The sequence below is a fragment of the Pezoporus flaviventris genome, unplaced genomic scaffold (genome assembly GCF_033815535.1).
Source record: "Pezoporus flaviventris isolate CSIRO_AGI_PZ_B2104156 unplaced genomic scaffold, CSIRO_AGI_Pfla_v1 ptg000036l, whole genome shotgun sequence".
NCBI lineage: Eukaryota > Metazoa > Chordata > Aves > Psittaciformes > Psittacidae > Pezoporus > Pezoporus flaviventris.
In genome coordinates, this window is record NW_026892584.1 from 12,457,746 (window position 1) to 12,479,428 (window position 21,683).

General features: G+C 37.8%; 1 protein-coding gene across 4 annotated transcripts in view; it reads right to left on the reverse strand.

Annotated features, from left to right (window-relative positions):
* Positions 1 to 2,500: 2,500 nt before the first annotated feature.
* AP2A2 (adaptor related protein complex 2 subunit alpha 2) overlaps positions 2,501 to 21,683 on the reverse strand; it is a 48,785-nt gene continuing 29,602 nt past the window's right edge. The window contains exons 5-23 of one of the 4 annotated variants that reach the window (XM_061463152.1): positions 21,122 to 21,251; positions 20,157 to 20,258; positions 19,283 to 19,391; positions 18,643 to 18,790; positions 18,048 to 18,216; positions 16,790 to 16,927; positions 15,420 to 15,602; positions 14,115 to 14,212; positions 13,709 to 13,940; positions 12,752 to 12,925; positions 10,646 to 10,809; positions 8,842 to 8,919; positions 7,884 to 7,966; positions 7,030 to 7,109; positions 6,117 to 6,250; positions 5,220 to 5,336; positions 4,957 to 5,026; positions 4,198 to 4,332; positions 2,501 to 3,407 (exon numbers count right to left, since the gene is read on the reverse strand). In XM_061463152.1, coding sequence (XP_061319136.1) covers positions 3,330 to 3,407; positions 4,198 to 4,332; positions 4,957 to 5,026; positions 5,220 to 5,336; positions 6,117 to 6,250; positions 7,030 to 7,109; positions 7,884 to 7,966; positions 8,842 to 8,919; positions 10,646 to 10,809; positions 12,752 to 12,925; positions 13,709 to 13,940; positions 14,115 to 14,212; positions 15,420 to 15,602; positions 16,790 to 16,927; positions 18,048 to 18,216; positions 18,643 to 18,790; positions 19,283 to 19,391; positions 20,157 to 20,258; positions 21,122 to 21,251 — 2,422 coding nt within the window. In that variant the 3' untranslated portion in view covers positions 2,501 to 3,329. Of the gene's footprint in view, positions 3,408 to 4,197; positions 4,333 to 4,956; positions 5,027 to 5,219; positions 5,337 to 6,116; positions 6,251 to 7,029; positions 7,110 to 7,883; positions 7,967 to 8,841; positions 8,920 to 10,645; positions 10,810 to 12,751; positions 12,926 to 13,708; positions 13,941 to 14,114; positions 14,213 to 15,419; positions 15,603 to 16,789; positions 16,928 to 18,047; positions 18,217 to 18,642; positions 18,794 to 19,282; positions 19,392 to 20,156; positions 20,259 to 21,121; positions 21,252 to 21,683 lie in introns of all 4 variants that reach the window. The other 3 variants (XM_061463151.1, XM_061463154.1, XM_061463153.1) reach the window with 3 other exon arrangements.

A 21,683-nucleotide genomic window follows, 5' to 3' on the forward strand; every position in this document is an offset into this window, starting at 1 on the left:
TATCAGAAAGCAAGGTGCTACTTTAATGAAAATGTAACTCTGAGGTTTCTAAATGTACCCTTAGTGTGGTGGGACATTTTTAGAAACATCATTAACAGACATAGTGGATTTTGGACAAAGCAGAGATCTGCAGGGCGTTTCCCTCCAAGGAATCAAAGACCATGTGCCTTAACAGGACACAGGTAGTTCACTCAGAAGCGGTTTCTACTTGCTGCTAGTACTCTAGTACTTTGTTTGCAATTCAGTTAAGATGAAGTTATATGAATGCACAAAATCTTGTAGTACCCCGGTAGTTTTTCTTCTTTTAGCAAGTTTTGGAGAACTACTAGGAAATCTGCAGCATACATTTAAAGCTTGAGTGAGGTTATTTAACACCTCAGATTACGTTTTACAGCATCAACATTTTTTACAAGTCCTGCCTGTGTCCTGCCTAATACAGGTGTGCGCTTCTTAGCCTCAACCATACCCCACTGCTATACCAGTTTATTACAGCTTCTATTCTTAATATACTTACTGTTGTTAAACACTGTAAATCATTTCACATCAAGGTTACTTTGTTGTTTGGTTTTGCTCTGGGCTCTTCACACCCTACACACACAAAAAGCCATAAACAACCTCCCTGGGGGGGAGAGATCTGTAGGCTGGGTAAGACTCAACTGAACACAACACACCAGTAGTTTGCAGAAAGTAATTTACCATTATGTATCAATCGCTGTTTCCCAACAACCATTCAATACAAGTATTCTTTACACTTCCATGCCCCCAGACAAAAAAAAAAAAAAAAAGGCCAGTCTGATTACTGTTCTAATCATTTATTTAATCTTAATACGTTCTTCTGATGAATATAGTCTAATATATAGTATTCTATATGAAAATTCTCCACTTAATTTGACAGAACTTTGTTTTATACAAATAAGACAATCACCATTAATGTTACATACTGGAGTGTAGGTCAAGAATGAACATATGCTACCTGTTTTGCTATTCAGTTATTTTCATATGTCAATGCCTGAAAATACTGTACTTAAAAACAATAACACTGTTTACTGCAGAAATTACTTTGTCTGCTTGACAGGATACATCACTTTGGTAAGTTAACCATCATTCACAAAAAAAAAGAAATCAAGTATTTGTCTTTAATTTGTTCACTTTTCTGCTCATGGCTTCATTGAGCTGACATTTAATACAATGTGTGAACAACTGTAAGCTTAACACAGTCACCACGGAAAAATACACTTTCCCTTACCCCCCTCCTTCCCATGTTTTAAATGCACATTTTAGCACAGCTTGAACCAAAGCACAGTGAACTGAAGTAGCGCAGTGTCTCAAGATATCCTTTAATGAGGGCATACAGTTTTCAGGGGGACAGATACACAACAGGATGTGGTAAAAATGAAATAGAAGCTGCTCCCCTGTCTTTGACAAGACTCCCTTTAGTTCAGCAGATCAGATGTTTAATGCAGCAGTCAACAGCATGGTTAAGGTAACAAGACTAATGAAGAGACATATGGTAGCAACAAGACAGAACATAAGATAGTCCACTGATATTTTGCCAACTTCCTGACCTTACTGCAGGAACTGCTCATGAAGATTTTCAAGGAATGTTTGCGATCCAAGAGTCTTGATTAGCCACTGAAAGGCCACAAAAGTGCCTCAAGAGAACTTCTGCAGAGAGACCAGGTCTCTAGCCAGATTTCTAGTCACAACAGCCACAGCTACCAGTAACTTCTGGAAAAAAAAAACCAAAATATCTCCCAAAATCCACACCCCACATCCAAACCTTTGCTCCTCTTTTTTTCACTTGCACTCAAGTACCACCACTAGCCTTCAACCAAACCAAACTGTAATCACCCACTTCCATCATTCAGCTGAAACCACTGAAGAAAAAAGCAAGGCACACCCAAACAAGTAGAATCCTGTCGCCTGCTGTGCACTGAGCAGCATGACAGGAGCCTCACTGCTACCACTCTAACTCTTAATTTCATGGACATACTTGGCTATATGTGCTAAGACATCAGTCCCAAACTTCTCTGAAATAACCACGAGGAAATCTTGATCTGAGGTTCAAGTCTCCTGTAGTCAGCAGCAGCTGACTTCATTCATTGCGACTTGAAGCACTCGCTGCCAAGTCACCCCCAGTTTCTAACTGTGCTACCTTGCCTGCTCAGTTTGAGCAGCCTTTGGGGCTGAGTCAAAGTTGTGCCCAATTAGTTCTGCAGAGAGGCTGCAGAGTTTGCTGATGTGGAACACATTACGAAGGCTTTGGTTGTAAAAAACACTATACAAGCTGACCATTTTGGGCCTTCAGCATGCTCTCAGTCTTCTACACCATGCTGGGTATTTTTACCACCACTGAAACACAGGAAACCGTTCAAATACCAGTTATTCAATCTCTTGAGTTTTACCATTACTGTATATTGGAGAAAAATATTGTTTAAAATTACATTTTCATCTAAAACAGCACATGCCTCACAGCCTTTCAGGGGCCCACTTCTTCCCAACAATACCAGACCCTGTAGAGTTAGTTATATCATATCATTAGGACTACTACTTGCTAAGTCTGATGGGGAACAAAAACCACAGAAGAGAATATTTAACCTTACTTTGACTAACCATGAATAAGTGTGTACCCATTCACCACCTACCAGAGCAGTTCACCTCACTGAGACAAGCAGGATTAAGAATAGCTTTTGTGTTCAGTCCACTTTCCAGAGATCACAAAACATTTAGATGTGAAGGATTACAAGATTAATACTTTAAGACTCTGGTCCTGTGGCTTTTTTCAAACACAAAGATTGGTGACACTCAACATAAATGTTCACTTGAATCAGATTCAAACATACATGCCCTTCCAACCAGTACAAGACTTGTGGCAATGTTCCACTTTATAAAGTTTGACTCTAACATCCGAATTAACTTTACTGAGCAGCATTACATTGGTTTCTTTCAGTTCAGAGCTGAGTGCTTTAGCAGGTGCTCCTTAAGGCAGAACGTTACTAGCCCTTTCCAGTTGAAATCCTTGGTTACTACACCTAAATAAATTTCCCTTTACTGAGTTTAAAAACTGGTCCTCTGCAAAGAAAAAAGGAGCACAAGAGAGCCTACACACCCTTTGTGTAACGCACTAAAAGCCATTTCTAATGTGGAAAGTCACTTCCCTGTACTGTACATTTTATAGGCTTAATTTCAAACAAGGGTCAAGTCCTAATAAGGCAGGGAGCTGATAATGGTTAACAGTGCAGTACTCAAGACAGTGATGTACAAGACATTTATTTGCAGTATGATGACAGTGATATAAATGGAAGAAAACCAAACTGACATGGTTAATATTAAAACTGTTCTGACAGCAATTCACATAATCTCTGAGATACAGCTTCTTTACTTGTTCGTAGTGTGAGCCTGTACATCTGAAAAACACATGCAATATTATTTAGTTTTTAAACACAGTTTGGCATTAAATGAATGCACAGTCAACTAGCAAAAGCTATCAGCTATATCTTCTGTGTTTTTTTTAGATTTGGTAGGAAAAAGACCTCAAGTTAAAACATTCAAAAGCAGCCAGCCACTGAGTAGTACTGCTTTCTCAAATCATAGGATGGAATACATCTCCAAACCCTTGTAGAGAGGGTCTGCACCACTGTTCTAGCATTTTTAGGCTTTAACAGCAAGATGCTATCCAAAATTGTTCTTTAAGAGGAATAAATGTCGTAGGGAAAGCCTGAATAATCTCATCACCCAAGACTTACAACCCAAAACTTTTCAGCCCTCAGTTAACTTCAATAAAACCTCTACCAAAATGCTTGATGAAAAGTATTCTTAACATTGCATTCATTTGTTATGTTTAATCTTTTAACAATCATTCTTCTATTAATTTAAAATGGCAAAGGGAATTCTACTTAATTGTCCAAGGTGCACAATACAGAAACATAAAATGTTTCCAGCCTTCAAGAGAAGGTAAGACTCCACAAATAAGTCTGGAATAACACAGTGATCTCTTCCAATAAGGAAGGGAACTGCTATGAATAAGCAGGTTACCAAACTGGGCCAGGACAAGCTGCTGTAATTTCATTTCTTGCTGGAGTCTGCAGTCCCCATTAGCTATTGCAATGGTGATTTAAGTAAACACTAGACTTCTAGATAATGCAGATATGTAGTTCAAACAAGACCTTGTATTTAACTGTAGATACTTAAACATACCTGTGCCTGGAGGTTGGGTTCAAGGCGCAGCAAGCATCCAATCTGAGTAGTTTTTGTGTGTATGATACCAGCACCCACAAAATTTGCAGGATTTGGATCTACCTCCTCAAGTAGGGCTGATCCAAAGCCAATAATCTATGAAAGAAACGCAGAAGATTTAGAGGATGGAACAGTGGGACACCAATTTCAAATCTACCCAAGCACAGCCACCACCAACTAGCAAAACAAGTAGGTGGCTAATTTTTACTTGAAGTGTTTGAGACACTAAAGAATTTTCCAGTAACATTTCTTTTACAAGTTTTTGAAGTGACAAAATGACCCTGATAATGAACTGTTCCCAAAAAGGGTTCTTGGAAAAACTGAGAAATAATTTAAATTCAACATAAGTCTCTCCTTTTTTTTGATAAAGCCATTCCAGTCTTAATCACTTCTGTTTTGACTAAAGCAGCCAGTTCTGTAAGATGTGACTTGTTTTATTTTCTAACTACTAATTGTAGTATAAATTAAAGCTTGAAGTATTTTCCAATTGTTTTTTTATGAATTGGCATTTTCCTAAATAGCTTTCAAGTCAAACTATATATCTAATTCAAGCCCCACCAAGAAACAGTCCATTCAACCTAGCACTCCCAAGCGTCTTTAACACAACATGGACTTAAACTTGAACAGGATAATCCAACTGCTGTACAAACCAAGATTAACAAAGTTTGCTTATACCACTACCCTTACACTACAAACTGAAAATACCACTCTGCCACCCACCTTAGCTTTTGTGATCTCTGCATCCATCGGGTGTTTTGCTTTAAAGATATTCTGTACTTCTTGTTTTGGACTGCAAGACAAGTCAAAATAAATACATGATACATGTATTACAGAGAGCACTGTTCAATAGCAACTAATGGGAGAGTTTATAACTCACAGGATTATGTATGGGATGGGGCAGTGTATGAGCTGCAGTTCCAGTATACCCTTTTTTTCCCCGTGGCTCACAAGAGCCCCAAGCCCAAGTACAGACTGTATCTTACTTGCTCAGTTGCTTCCAACGCTGAAAAAAGTCTTGAGATGACATCTCTGTCGGCTGGAAAAATTTATTCAGAGTGATGGGTAATTTTACTGAAAGATTTTGAAACGTTCCACCATACCTGAATTGGGAATAGAAAGAACATGGTGTATGCAGCACAGTGCCAGCAGTCTCTCAGCCTAAATGAACCAAGCAATTGAGGATGAACACGAAGGTGAAGGTGCAACTGTTTATCATTAAAATCCATCAGCTACCGATAACGTTATTTCTCAGATACAGTTTTAATCCACTGCTGAATAAATATGCTCTGCTTAGACTGCATGTGAAAGTGAATTGGCAGAACTTCTAATAAGGATCTCTGTCTCAGCATAGGTTGTTATCCTTCTAGATAGCATCTAAAGGACTGAAAATATATCCCTGTGAAAACATAGCAGTAAGAACTAGTTTAGAGTAGAATAGCAGAACGTAGTCCAGAAATCAGGATTTCCCAAAGACTGATGTTTAGTGGACGTAAGATTCTAATTTTGGCTGCATGCATTTCCAGTCCAAGTTGTTTGCGGAAACGTTCTTGGTTTCCAGAAGGGAAAAGTTAGTGCATATATTCCTGTCAAGATTTCTTAAGCAAACAGGAAGACTGCTGTCTTATACAGATAGCGGAAGGAGAAGTCATGGAGACATGTTATCAATTGCTACTTGGTTTTTTTTTAAACCTCACTGTTCCAAATGGATTCCCTAATTTCCCTTGTAGCTTAAAGCTTAGTTAAATCAATTTTTCAAGTACATCATCTACCCAAGACAACTTTAGGTGGCCATATTCCACACTTCAGCCAGAGGACCAGGACCAATTTAACCTCTTCCATCTAATAATTCAGTTCACTAGCATTAGAATCCTGTGTTTTACCTGAATTGAATGTTCAGGATTGGAGCTTCCATGAAGTCTGACACACACTCGATGTTCACAACCTGTTGAACCTGTGCACCTCCATCCACTGTGGGGTCAACAGGCTTTGTCTGAAGATTCAGGCATAAGAAGCGGTTAAGGAAACTCAGCAATGAATTGATAACTTAAGAAAAACCAAAAAAATCCTCAATAAGCTGTATGAGGAATTAAGTTTCTCTATATGTAACTGAATATTCAAACCTCAATTTTTGTAGCAAAAAGTTCTGGTGTGTTTGTTTTGTTTTCATACTGACACACCTAGAAGCAGTAACCCCCACAATTCTCAGTTATTTGGATATTCTCAAAGAAAGATGACTTCAAAAAGGTATGAAGGCACAGACTTCACAGGAAAAAACACTGGACTATCTCATTTTGATGTGAATATTACAGTGATGCTTTGTGTCTAACAAGCTTGATTACACAGTCTCCCAGAAAATCTAAATCTGCAATACCAAGCATTAAGGATGACTTGTAAATTGAGAGCTTATTTTAAAGTATGATCATCTTTGTGTACATATGTTCTGTCTTAAGTCTGAAGTTATCTGCTAATGCAGGATTTTAAAGGACTCCACATCTATACTCCTGCCACTTGATGACAGTGGAGAAAGCTACTGGGTTACATTACATACTTATTAAGCCTAATTTCTCCTTATTTCAACAGTTAAATTTGTGTTTGTAACCAGAGCTTTAAGGAGAAAATCTTCCATCTCTGTTCAAAAATTTTAGGAAGTTATCAGTAAGTTTCTCATTTCCCCATGTTCAAGGACACCATGCCTTCATCCATCAGCTTTTATTACAACGTCACGCAGCATAAAACACAAAACCCAAATAAGAACAAACACATGGTCTTGTATTTAAGGATATTTGACTGTAGGTCATCTGAGCAGATTACTGTTGGAGTAAAATTCAAGAACTGTGTTGATGTCTTATTACCATAGAATATGAACATACGTCCTAGAAAGAATAAAAGACACCAAAATTTTTGGTATGTCACATGTAATCATGTTGAACTACCTGTGCTCTAAACACCTAATACATTATCTTTCAATATTTTTTCAAAACAACTTTTAAAGACAAAGCATAGTTTAACATGGTTTAACCTTACCATGACATTCAGTTAAAAATGCAGTAACAGATTAAAAGAAGCCATGAGACCTCTCCCACAGCAGCTGTTATATAGGCAGGTAAATAATCAGAGGAATTCTTTCAGTTGCCAGAGAACATTACTTTTTATATAAAGAAGTTTTTATGGCACCAAAAGCGAAGCAAAAGGGGAGAAGCAAGCAATCCTAGTGCTGACCTGTGTTTGATTCCCAGCTCTTTCCTAAGTATTTTTAATATTTTGTGGATTAATATATTATGATAGACATGTATGAGACATACTGTGTATCATACTATACAACAAGCCGAAGATACAAAAATTGAGGAGAATAGTTCTTTAACCCTGGCTGTACCACAACCTTACAACAAGGCAGCAAGAGCTGGGGCTTGCAGCACCACTTATCACTCCCACTTCACCTCAGCTTCCAAAACAACCAAAAAGTTTAACAAGCCAAAACCCCACAAAGGAGCCAGGGACATGCAAACAGTGAAGATCCTACAACAGGCTAGGCCTGAGATCATATTTCCCTCTCCAGTAGCTGAAAAGTTAAGTCCTATTTGCAATATCATGCTGGCACTGGGGTTGATAATGCAAGACAGCTAACCAGTTGGCCTGAAAGATCTCACCCAGGTTCTGTCGAAATTCAGATTTCAATCCAATCTGTAGCAACTGATTTTCAAATAAGACTCCATTATTTTTACACACAAACCTAGGGGAAGAGAGGGAAAACTTGTTTTAAATTGAGCCATATTAAGCAATATTTAGAACCACAAAATTCAGGGTTTACATAGAGGATGAAGATTGTGGTTAACCTAGAATACACCAGTCTGTGAGAGAGGCCTTTGCAGAAAACTGCAGAGTTAGAAAAGATAATTTTACAACCAAAACCACCGCTTGCAAGACACTAAAAGAACTGAAATTCTTATTTAATAAGATATCTAAGAAACTATGAAGGAAGCCACAGTATGCTCTATTCACACACACACAGAATCTAAAGGACCAGGCAACAGACTAGGGTTTTTCTTATTCTTGACAACTTCCGAAACTCATTAGGTCGGTGCTGAATTGAAAAGTTTGAAGCTTTGACTGTTTAAACCTGAAAGAAAAAAGAATCTCGTTCCACCAGTTCTGTATAATGTAAGTCAACTGAGAGCTGCATTTTTTCCATTCTGAGAGAGGAAGCCCATTTTGCAGTGGTTTCTGTCCTTTCTGTCACCCTTCACTTGAAAGAGGTGATCAGCAAACATCAGGCCTTTGCATACAAGGCACTTAAAACATATTCACAAATATCAGTACTTTTGACAATTTACTCTTCTATGTTTTTCTTTGTGAAGAGTTGCAAAACTTAATACACAACTGGCACTGCCTTATTTTAGAGCAGTGTGTGACAGCACTGAATCATAAAGGCAGTGTATTCATGAGCTTGCTATAAAATCCACAGCACCTACAGAGGTGTTCCAGTTACAAGTCTGACAGTACATGTTTCTCTAGTTTTGCTGGTATTAAGTTAATGCACAATATAGTTTTGCTTTATAACTATATTCTTGAAGTTGCCCAGCCTTGCAAGGTTTTAGTATTGCTTACTTGTGAAAAAGCTCATCAGCATCATGCACAGTATCAGCTGGTTCCTCAGAAACTACCTCAGATGAAGCCAGGTCAGGGCTAGTTCAGGCAGCACAAAGGAAGAAAGGCAGTAGCGACAGAGACAGCAGGAGTTAGTAAAGACAGCTTAGTGCTTAGTTATTTCTTTTACCTCCTTCCTCAAAAATGGCACTGCTGAGCTTAATGCACGAAAAATTTATTAGCTGCCCTAGCTCAGTTCACCTAGAAAGGTTTTAGGCATTAGGTAATGTTTCCCCCACTTCTTTCCCCCACCCCACCCCTCCCTGATTGTGCTAGGAACCAGCAATTCTTCCCAAAGACAAGAAACACCTGTAAATGTTCAACAGCTTAATTTATACCTCTTAAAGAACCAAATCCTTTTAGGAATTTAATTGCGACAGCAAAAAAAAATTAGTTCAAATCCATAAATGTATATGTATACTAGCTACTACAAAATGTGTGCTTTGAAGCAGAGGCCTCATCAACCTTAATGGCACTTTAACTACAGCTGCGCAATCAGTTCTCAAAAACACACAAGAGTAGGCAAGAATATACAGGCACACAGAGAATGACTTACCCAAGTAACAGATTAGAAACAAAAGTGACAACAGCACTAAAAAGAGGCAGGAAACTGTAAAAGGCAACTTCTCAGTATCATTAGAGAAGCATTTCAACATCTACAGACAGACCAAGCGGTTGGGCAATGCTATACTTTCTTCTGCAGAAAGAGAAAACTCTTTTCAGGTAACTTTGGACTTTTCCTTATGAAGCTACTAGCATTGGGTTTGGGGTCTGGCGATTTTGTTGTTTTTTTTTTTAGCTCTTTAAATAAAAAAAAAAAAAAAAAAAGCTTTAACAAGCCTCTGTAGCTCCTTAAAGTCTTTGTCTTAGATACCACGATTATTTCAAGAGAAACTCAGGATCAGGTCTTTATCCCTGCAAACTTACAACAATACATTGCCTATTACAGATTTTTCATGAAAGTCTCAATGATCCAGGCACTAATTATGCCTTTACTATTAAGATTCATTGCAATTTTATCATGCCATCATTCAAAATCTGATCGTGGACAACAGAAATTCTTTGGCCTCTAAGGTTTTCAAAGATTTTAAAAGATTTTTAAAGACATACTTCAATCTTGTATTATTTCCAAAATTTTAGCCAAATAAAATTCGAGTGTAGCCACGGTGGCTTTTAATATTAACACACTGAACCTACATTATACTTAGTAATGTAATTAGATACTTGTATCAAAACACCTCTTTAAAAAAGGGCTTGTGTTTTTGTCCCCTTTTCATGCTGTCTGTGTGTCAGACAGTAGCAAGCCAATTTAAACAGATCTTGTAATTCTGAGAACCAGTTATCTCTGGATATAATCCATTTTGCTGTTCCACAAGACACAAAAGACACAAGAATACTTTATGGAAATAAGATAAGAATAAACATATTCTTATCAGGCTAGCTAACCACCCAGTCCAAGACATCCTGAAATGCACAAGCAACTTTCTTTTACATAGAAAAAAAGTAAATAAATTAGCATGAAAACTAGACAATACTGTGCACCCAGTATCCTCAGATTACTACAGACTCAGTTTTTTCATGAGCAAAGGTATTCAATAAAGATAGCACAACCACCACAGAGTTCAAGAACACCTCTCTTGCTGCACAACTACCACCCTGGAATGCATCCAATAAGCTGAAACAAAACCAAAAGTTATTGCATGTATTTTGTCTCTAATCCTGTTTTAGATTCTTCTTCAGGTTCCTTACAGGGTGACTTAATTACCTCGCAAAGTTGTCATCAGAACCAGGAGCAAGAGGTGCAACTGCAGAAGCTGAATCTGAAAATACATCCACCAGCAGGCTACCACTAGAGGACGGTGGGGGAGCTGAATTGGCGAGAGGGGCAGCACCCAGACCCAGCAGATCCGCAGATGGAGAAGGAGTAGACTAAGGAAGACAATACACTTTGGTGTTAACATTAGAGGAAAAATTAAAACAAAGCTCTCTTGCACAGACAACTAAGCTATGGCAAAGTGCCTCTCCCCACCCCAAATTAAGCTTTCGATGGTTATAGGAGGCTTCATGAATGCAGTTACCACCTTGCATTTCAATTTAAGGTCAATTTCAATTTAAGGTAATTTACAGATGGGATTTTCTTTTTTTCCTCACTTTTAAGAGTTATGTCCACCTAACCACTGAATAATAACATTGAATAATAGTAATAAAAAAATATTCATCTGTCTAGAATCAGATTTTGCAGGAGAAACACAACAATTTTTCTCACCCCCTCTTTTCTCCCCTCTGAATTTCACGGGAGATTAATGACTGTAGAGAGTAAAATTCAGAAAGTGTTGCTATTCTTTCATGAAGAATCCAGCAAGAAAGGCAGTGGCTTTTACACAAACCTGAATGAAAACGTCACAGCACCTGTGAAACTGACAGTCAGTTTAGACCTGGGTTTTTGAAGCTTGGCAAACCTTAGAAACAACATAAAACCTAACCAGCAAAAAAAGCCGAGCCTGTAACTAGTTCAAGCTGCAAACACTAGAGGTAGAGAGCTTAATACCTTCAAGTTTTTTTATCCCCTCAGACAGAAAAAGAAAGTTGAGTAGCCAGGACATGGAATCATGCAACGGAGACCACACAACATATCAATTCATGTGCAAGAACAAAGCACATACTGTTAAAAAAATATACCCATGTATTAGACATCTGGAGCCTACAAGATAAGCTGAAGTTGAGACATGAGATGCACTTGGATTGAGTCTGAAATTTTGGTTTTGTCAGTCAACACAAAGTTCTTATATACTCCAAAGACTGAATTTAACATGCAGTATAACAAAAAATTCCCCAGAAAAAAAAAAAAATCAGAAGCCAATTGGTAAGAATATTGAGAACAAACAACTGGAGCTCCAATTTGGAAGATATTTTTGGCACTTAAGATGGGTCACACCAAAGCCAATGGTGAAGGCAACAACAGTCTCTTAAGTGGCTGCAACCCATGAAATGAAGCTCAAAGCATAACACAATTTTAACTGCCAGGCACCTCAGTCAATTTGGCATGTAAAGGAAGTCTGGCATCTTTTCTGCTGGAAAAGTATTTCTGTCTATTCAAAGACATTGCACATCGAACATCTACTCTTACATACTGCAATGACTAAAGGATTATGCTTTAACAAACTGGGCAGGGAGTGTGCTACAGTATTTCCTCCTCTTAGGTTATCTGCTACTACATCTCAAATGTAATTACAAGTTATGCTAGTCTTGAAAAACAAGTATTACATTATGGGAACAACTCACTCTACCAGCTTTAATTGACAATAAGATTAAAAACTTTAACTAAGAAGAAACAAAACTGGCCTTACCTACCACAACTGAACTCAAACAGTACTGTCAAATAAACACTAACAACACTACATTGGGTTTACGACATCTGCATTGTCAAGCGTTGTCTGCTTCTAGCAAAAACAACCCAAAACAAGATGCAAGATATCTACCATGTTTGACAAAGCTGACAGCTTGAAATTCAACTTACTCCTTTTAAATATGTTAATTTTATCATCTCACCCTAGCTGCAATTTCATCAGCAAAGAAATTCCCATTTCTCAGCTTACAGCAATATTTTGTCAAAGTAACAACATAAAAGGTATTTTTTTTTTGGCTGCAGTTTGTCCCCATTTAGAGAAGACTCTCAAAGGAAAACTGTATTAAAGAAGGAAGCAGTGGGGGGAAAAGCAGTTGTATGTTCCCCTGCTACTTTACAGCAAAGTCCTATAGTCTTAAATTTGAGGTGAGAAGTTTTAAACCCCAAAAAAGCCACTTTAAGGAAACCATTCTTTCCTCATTTGCACAGTGTCTAAATTCATGAAAGAACAGCTTTTAAACTCACAACAGCACTGGCATTGACAGAAGCAGGTTCAGCGCTTCCATTCATATCAGAGCTCCTCTCCTTTTTGATCTCTTCCAGGTCAGTAACTGTGCCTGGGCCTTTCTTCTTCTTAAGTTTAGCCAAAATAGAAGATTCCCTCTCTGGAAAAGGAGGCATTTCTTCCAGCACTGTAGCCTTATCACAGAAAAAAGCATGTTAGTTGAACTTAAAGAAAAAGCCAAACCAGCTTCTCCATCTTTGAAGAGATACGCCCTTATAGGCTGCATGAGGCAAAAGCAGCAGTAATTACCCACACGTAAAAGGCCTATGCAGTTTATTTACAATGACAGATTAGACTTGTTTTTAATACATAAATAAATATTAAAACTTTCTGAAGTCCTCCCAGAGCAGTTGCTTATGAGAGCAGGAGCATATTACTTCCCTGTTACAGTGCTATTATACAAAAAATACAAAATAAAAAATTAGATCATACCAGACCTAACAGTTCTTAAGTCAAGCAGACCTGGACTGAAACCAGAGATAATCCAAGGATCTAGTCAGACCTACACTTCTACTAGTTATCAAGACTAAGCATGCCATGCTCTGCCCAGATCCAAGAGCACTGGGTTAAACTACTGAACTTCTAGAGATAAGTTTCCTGTCCACCATCAAGTCCTCAAAACAAAGTACGAACCTCTCTGCTATCTGCAGACTGCAGGCCCCTGCACCATGCCGGCTTTCACTGGCTTCCACACTCAAGATTGGCGTGCTTTAACAGTCATTTGTCCTACTAAAGCACTAACAACTTTGATTTTAGCTCTAAATTAATGGATGACTGCAGCTGAATTGGTAGACTAGAAGCATCCTGTGTTAAGATTTCTGAACAATCAGGTGAGGTTTACTGAAGTTTACTTGTTTCAGAAGACATAGCTACAGAGGTCTGAATAGGAAAAAAAAAAAAAAAATCTTTATACCTACCAATATGTCAGTACTGGCAATAGTACTAAGCCTTAAATACTCAACAGCTCTCTGCTGCAGCTCAACATCAGCATTCTTCAGCTGACTGTCACTGCGCAATACATCTTGAATTGTAGTTTTGATTTCTGGAAACAGGTTCACAAACTTGATGTAGGTAGACAGAAGCAGAGCTCGGGTAGGAACACTACACAGATGAAACTTGGAATGTAGCAGGTTGAACTGGATGAGAGGACTTAAAAGATGGGAAGAAAAATTATTTGTTCAGTTTATGTAGACATGATAATTCTTAATACATTACTAGCAAGAGCTGAATCATTTATTAACTGGCCTTTATGAACATTAAATAGACATCAAGATTGTTTACCAAAAGTGTTATTATTTCAAGTCAGTATTTTAGGTGTTTTACCTTGATCTTGGATCACCTGCTATCAGATTTCCAAATTCTCCCAATATGTAGCCACCTACTTTTACAAGATTCTCATGGCATGCTGGAGCTTGAAGAGCCTGTAAGAACATATTAACAGTCATTGACCTGTAATGTATCAAAAAATATCTTTTCTGTCACTTCCATGTCCAGTTGCCTACTCTACTTACCTGTAAGAGCAGACCACAGGTCTAGGCACTATGGAGCACTTAAGAGAAAAGCACAATAGGTGGCACAACTTTATAAAGACTCTCTAACATAACTTGCTCAAGTAATGGGCTCTTAGGCCCATCTAGCAAGATTGTGGACTTCTGAGGATAAATACAGCTGCTTGTTTCCTTCACATCTTCAGAGATGTCAGAAGGATGTTAACATACTTCATATAAACCTTGCAAGAATGTGCTGAAGTTGTCCAAGATAAAAAATACTGTCTTTACTGAGTCTGAAGAAACACATAGCAAGAATGAGTTCTGAAAGTCAGCTTAAACATTCAGGAAGGGAAACAGAAGTGGAAAGCTCATATAAAGACTCCAAATGAAGTCAGAGCAACAAGGTCAGACATTTGAAAGTGTTCTCCTTTAACAGTTCAAATTCCAGTTTTATCAGATCCTGAACAGAAGGAATAAGTATATGCTTCCAGAAAGACCGAGTTAGTTATTTTGAGTGTTTTGGACTCCTGCATGCAGAAAATGCAAAGGGGGAAAAAAAAAAACAACCAAAACAACCAAAACACACATACACACACACACACACACAGAAAACAACAACAACACACAAAGAAAACAACAACAACAAAAAAAAAACAAAAAAAACCACAAAACCAGAAAAAAACATAAAAACAGCAAAATAAGAAAAACCCACAAAAAGAAAAATAAAAAAAAGAAAAATAAAAAGCTGCCCTATAAAATGTTTCTATTTTTACTACATTTCAGTAATTTTCCAGGTATAGCAATTTCCTTACTAAGCCTTTCATTCAGTGCCATCCACCAAAATAGCAAAAACTCCAGCATAACCCACCCTGCCCTCCCTCACCAAGACCAGAACAGTACTTAGGTGTATTGATATCACTTAAGCCAGAGAAGCTTCTCATCAACTTAATGTGGCCTCTCAGTCTGAAAAATCAATGATGCTAGTTTTACGGATGCTTCAGCAGTACTTTGTTGCAATATTCAGGATCACATTTTTACTCCTCCCCAACACAGGGAAGCACACACACCTCCTAGATCACACTCTGTTTATTTAATTCCTACCTCATTTTGAAAGTGAATTGAAAATAGTTATTCTCACCTCAAAAACAGTCTTTGCTGCATACCCTTGAACATCATCCCTGTTGATGACAATCTGAATAACTCGATACCACACTTCTTCACTGACATAGTCACCAGCAATGCGAATCAGATTCAAGATTGTATCCACATACCAGGTATAATCCACTGCATATTTCTCAGCTAGAATTGCAACTTTCAAAACCTGGGCACATGTAAGAGAATAAAAAAGGTGGACTAGCTTCTACTATAAGCTGTGTATCAAAATCAACTTTCATATATACCATAATACATCTCAATTGCTCCCATAGCGAAGGTGAAAGAAAACATTGAGGTTCTGTGCTAGAACATACCAGTTGCCAGGTACATAATGCTTTCCCTATAATGCATTTGAGCATGTTGCATCTAAACAATTTATTGAACATCTTTTGTTTTCTAGAAAAGCACCAACCCTCCTCCCTCCCTGCCCCTCCCCCCCTTCCCCAACAAAAACATCCACAAAAAATGGAAACACAAGCTAGCAGACACAAACAACAGTCACCAAAAATACAGCTGGCTTTCAGGTCATACTAAGATTGCTGTACTCTAAAGCAAACAATCAGCATAGGAAGAAACCTCCACGTAATTTATCAGCTGTATTTACAAAGACCTATTTCCGTAAGAGTAGTAAATTAACAGAACAAAATTCACATTACCTGCCAAGTCAGGGTAGATTGCCAACATCAGCAAGACAGTAAACCAACAGATAAATCAACTAACACTGCATCCTATGTTAACTTCTCCAATAAACAAACTTTAGCACCTATGCTAAGTATTACCATATACCATAAGTATAGGTTTTGGCTACCATTCTAGGAAGTTTGTTAAGTATTTCAAGTTTTGCTCCCCCCCCCCCCCCGCTGGAAGGAAGGAGTTATAATCCGCTGAGACAGGCATGATAGCTTATTGTGTTAGGGAATCATTAGACTGAGAGAATGCTCTCACAGCATACACAGTATGAAGTTCTATCTACAAGTAAGTATTTATCATACTAATATTTGAAGATATCAAGCAGCTGAGTAGAGTAGCACATAACCCTCAGATCTAGAGATTATATTTACTCAAGTACTGATAAAATTACTTTTATATACAATGCTCTGAAACAAAGATTAGTTTTTTTAAATTCCTAGTTTTCAAGGGTTCCCCCATGACATTAGTTTGACCTGTATGAAGAATATACTTTGTTGTTGACTACAAACTTACGGGGTTGGGATTTTGTTTGGTTTTGGTTATTTTTTTTAAACCACCATGAAAAATAACCTCTATCACAGGCTCTCCAGCATCCCAATCAATAAATGATACTTGGGATGCCAAAGACAGATATGAAAAAATAAGGAAACATAAATATCTCACAATTTCTTCTCTAATGGAATAATCAGCAGTCTCCAAGTAATTCAGCATTTCAGCCACAATCTGTTGGGCATTGCTTCGGTCACACATTGCATACAGTAGATCTACAGCTCTTTGTCGTACACTTACATCTCTTTCAGTCTGAAAAAGACATACAGCAAGTCAAGATTATTTCATCTTTATTTGGAAAACTCATGCATCTTACTGAAGAAATGAAACATACTATAATCCACAGTTAAATTTAAGACAAATGCATTTTCATAATCTTTCAGACACAGAATGAACTTTGGATATACCCTTCACATAAGCTGTGAGTTTCTTACGGTATTCTCACTTTCAGTCACCTAGAAAGAGGTCGCTGGAGACTCAGACAGCTTCCCACCTTTAAATAATATTACAAAATTTAAATAATCAGGTTTTGTTTCTGTAGTACACATATTCAAATCTGTGCAACTGCTGAAGGGATGGGGGAGTTTGTACAGATGACTCCACTATAACACTAACTACGGTGAATGAGTTTTTGGTCCACTGTGCATTGGATAACTGGGACCACCTGCCACAACTGCACTAATAAACGGCCAAAATTGTCAAACTGTCAACAAGCCAATGAGCAACCAGCTACCTGCATGTTTAGTGTTGTGCTTGCCTTGTATCAACAGAAGCTCAGCTAGATTGCTTTGACTTTTGAAGTCAGACAAATATAATATGCTACAGAATGTGCTTGGAAGAAAACACGTGAACACTGAAGTGTGCAAATAAGTTTACATACAAATCAGTTTTCCTCTTTTGACTTTTGCTTATTTAGAGAAACATGACCAGAGAATGTGTCTGTTTTCTTGACTTCCTGATCCTGCAGCGGAAGTTGATATGCTCTGCCTCTTTTCATAAGCTACTGCAGTGAAGGAATAGTTTCTGATACCAGGAAGACAGTAATATAATAGTCTTCCCAGCATTCTCCACTTTGAAATTCCACATTTTGAAAGACTTATTCCACTTCAGTCTACAGCTTCAGGACATATCAAAGTGTTACAACAGCCACAAGTATCAGATTTACCAGCAAGCTGCAGAAATAAACTGAAGCTGACCTCTATCATTACCAGCACAGCAAGATTTTGCAGGATTAAGGGAAAAAACCCCAGAGCAGACTTCTGAGAATAACTCATTTGGCCCACAAGTATTATTATACTAATTGGGGATATGAAGGAATTAGGAGAGAGGGAGAAGACAACACTCAAAACAGACTGCACACTTAAATATTTACCTTCAATGCATTGATAACTGTTTCTATGTGTGTTTTCACAGCCTCATGTGAGAATTCAGAGCTGGCAAGCGTGCACATGCTTTCCAGTGCTAGGTAACGCAAATTAGTTTCTCGGTGCTGCAAGAATTGACCTAGCTGGTTACAAGCACGGACTAGTAGATTTGGCTCACTGCAGAGGAGAGAAAGTGAAAGGGTTAAAAGCAATAGGTTTGAGAACATCCAAATACAGAATATGATTTTTGCAGTGGAAATTTCTTAAAATGCCTCAAAGTGTCTGCTAGAATGCCCTGCTGGTGAAATGAAAAATCAGACACTGTGAGCAAATAATCTCTGTTGGATCAGAGTGGTGGGGTCAATTCAAAACAAAACAAAAAAAAAAAGGCAGCAAGAAACAAAGTGATAAAAAAATATGGTGTCAGCAACACTGTCCATTAATACTGCTCAACTCCATTGGTGTGGTTGTGTTCCAGTCTAGCAAGCAACTCCACTTTCTGCTCTCCCTCCCTTCTCCCCCAGTAAAATTCCATTTAATGTTCAAGACAAAGGCACAGCTTTTCACTTAAAAAACTCTCTCAAAAGTGTTCTCATAGCTCACCTGTCATGATGTATAATTAAGCTTATTGCCTCAAACAGCACAGCATTCTTTGCATTTGAGTGTTGTACTTTTTTTGACTTTGGTGGCTCCTGTGCTTTGTTAAGAATAGTTTCCAGGCATTCTGTTAGACGACCACGTACTGCAGGGTCTTCTGGAGAAGAACAAGCCGTTGGACAACTTCATTTTGCTCAGCACCCTAATTGCTACCTTAGGCCTTCCACCTTCCTAAATCTGAGTAAACTGAAGTGTTCTGATACATTAAAAACAGTTCACCCTCCACCAATACACAGTTGGCAAAAGAATTCTAAGCCACAGTTGAAAATAAAAGCCAAACATGATCTGCACTGTAATACATTTCAACGCTTTAACATAGTTGATAATATTAAAGAATATTTAAAATGGCGGTTGCAACTGGTTTGTAAGATGCATGCTGGTTTGACACTTTGCTCTAAGTTATGTGGCCTTTTGAATTCTGTTGTTGAATTTAAACAATCTGAAGCACTCAAGAGCACAGACTTCAGTACCCTTGTCTTAACATAATGTGCTTGCACTCCAAGTTATGGTAACTCTAGAACAGCAGCTCTTTGGAGATAGTGTACTGCATAAAGACAGATGACCACCATTATGACCACTCCATTACCTGGAGGTGGGTAGCACTGTAACAGCCTCAGAAGTTTCACAGATAACCAAGGAGCAGGAACAAAGTAGTATGTATAGTCCTGAAGATCTGTAGATGCAGAAGTTACAATCTGTAAAATAAGCAGACAGGACATCAGCTACTGAAGCAATGCTCAATCATGAAAAGAACCTAAAGAACACTAGGTTACCTTTGACAGAAGCCTACAGATCTGTCCCAATAGCAATGTTTAATTCATTTAATTAGGTGCAAGTTGTCATACTATGATTAAACCATCAGGTTCCCTAGCAACAGAAATTCAGTTTTACAAATACAGTCTAAGAAGTGTCTTCCTGAAAGCATACTTGCTTTTCTTAAGAATGGGGATGACCATCTCGTAATACCAGAACATTTAATTGGAAGCTTGATTTTCTTTGGTCCAGCAATTCATAGATGCAGCCAGCAGAAGCCCTAAATAAAAGTGTTATAGTTGACTGCTGTTGGTGAACTTGGAATTCTAGCACAAGACCATGACAAAGTGAACTAAAGCAGAAGGGCCAACACCTTTAGTAATATTTATACTGCAGAACAAAGAACAGGTAGTCTTCACAGAAGCAGTTTATATGTGTAGTGACATATCGTAAGATTGGACTAAGTTTCAGTTGGGGTACCCCCCTTCATGGACTTTTTATCCTCCTTTTCTATCAACAAAGTTTGGGCAAGCTAATACAGTTTTCTGCCCTGGTAAGCAAAAAGTGTTAAAAAGGTTAGCTGAACCAGCTGTATGAAGTGAAACTGAATCATCTTCACTTTTAATGGTACACTAAACTAACCTGACCTAGAAAGCCAAGTAAATTAAGCAACCGTGAAGTATTATCAGGGCTATCATTGGACTCACTCTGCTTAATCTAGATACTGCCAAGGAGACTGAAGTTTTAAACTCTTCTGGGTTCTTCTGCGCCAAAGTGGTGATCAAACTTGTAGCTGCAGTAACCACACCCTAGAAAAAAAAAAACAACCAACAACAATGTAATACCTTCAATTTTGTAACAGTTTAATATACTGCCCATTAACACCTTTCACTTCAAGTATTTTTTAATATACAACAAAACAAAGTAAATCCCCACAGCAAAGCCCCACATTAAAAAGCCCTTTATTTGGCTAGCAATTAAACTAATTACACATCTTCAAAATCCAACAGGATTTTCAACATAACTGCCATGCCTGCAGAACATTTAATGTTATATTTCTATTAGCTTTGTCTCATGTTTGGATAGTACATCTAAAATAACAAAGCTGCATTAAAATAAAGCCTGGATGCAAACTTTTATTACACAAGCAAAGGATGATTACAAGAAATAGGATGCAGCAGATAATCCAGGAAAATTCTGACAATCCACATAGAGATGGTTTTTCATAACACAAACATCATATATTACTGCAGGCTAAGGCACATTTATTACTGATGAAGCACAGGTCTTAACAGCCTTACTTCATAAAGTAACTAAACAGTGGGGAAAAACAAAATAAATCTCTAATCTAGAACAATAGGTTAGTGTTACATCTATGCAATATGATTTAGGATTGTGAGGCACAAGATTAATTTGTTTACAGAGTAAAATGACTTGTGTATATCATTCTTACACTTCCAAGAAAAAAAAAGTTAAAAGACTTTACTAAAAATTAATATACACAGCAACTAAAAAAGGACAACAGCTCCCATTTCCTTCCCTGAGCCTGAAGAAAACAGCAACCCACTTGCTTGAAAGATTCAAGAAAAAATAAATTAACAGTGTATTTCACAGCAGAAGTAACATCATTCTCTATATAGTAGGCCCAAGCAGCATAAGGAAGCTGATTTACCAAGTGCTGGTCATTGAGGAGATGTACCACTCTAGACGTCCAGTCTCCCATGGGAACAAGGTCAGGAGAAGTTCTATACAAACGCAGCAAGCATAAGGCAGCACTCTGCTTTACACTGTCCATAGTATCTCTGCACAACATGAATGTGGATTTAAAAGACAGTGATGAAACCACAGCAATACTTGTAGGCTAGTATTAGGCTAGTCTTTGCATTGACTACATTCTAGCCAGGTAGAGAATCTTTTCAACAGAAACTGAGAGAGAAGATCACTAAATTCTTACTATGATGTTCTTAATTTTGTCCAGTAAGTTTAACTAGCCAAGTTTTCAACCGTTACTTGTCTAGTAGCCCCTATAATGATTCTCTGCAACTTAGAGTGATGTTTCACATCTTTTTATCAGATTTGAAAGTCATTTATGAATCTATTATTTATGCAATATATTATATGCACACAAGTTCATCTAACCACAAGAACAAGCTTCTTCCAAATGGACTCAAACAGTTAAGGTACACTCTATCATGCATGCAACAAGACCTAGATCTCCTAACAGGTCCTGCATA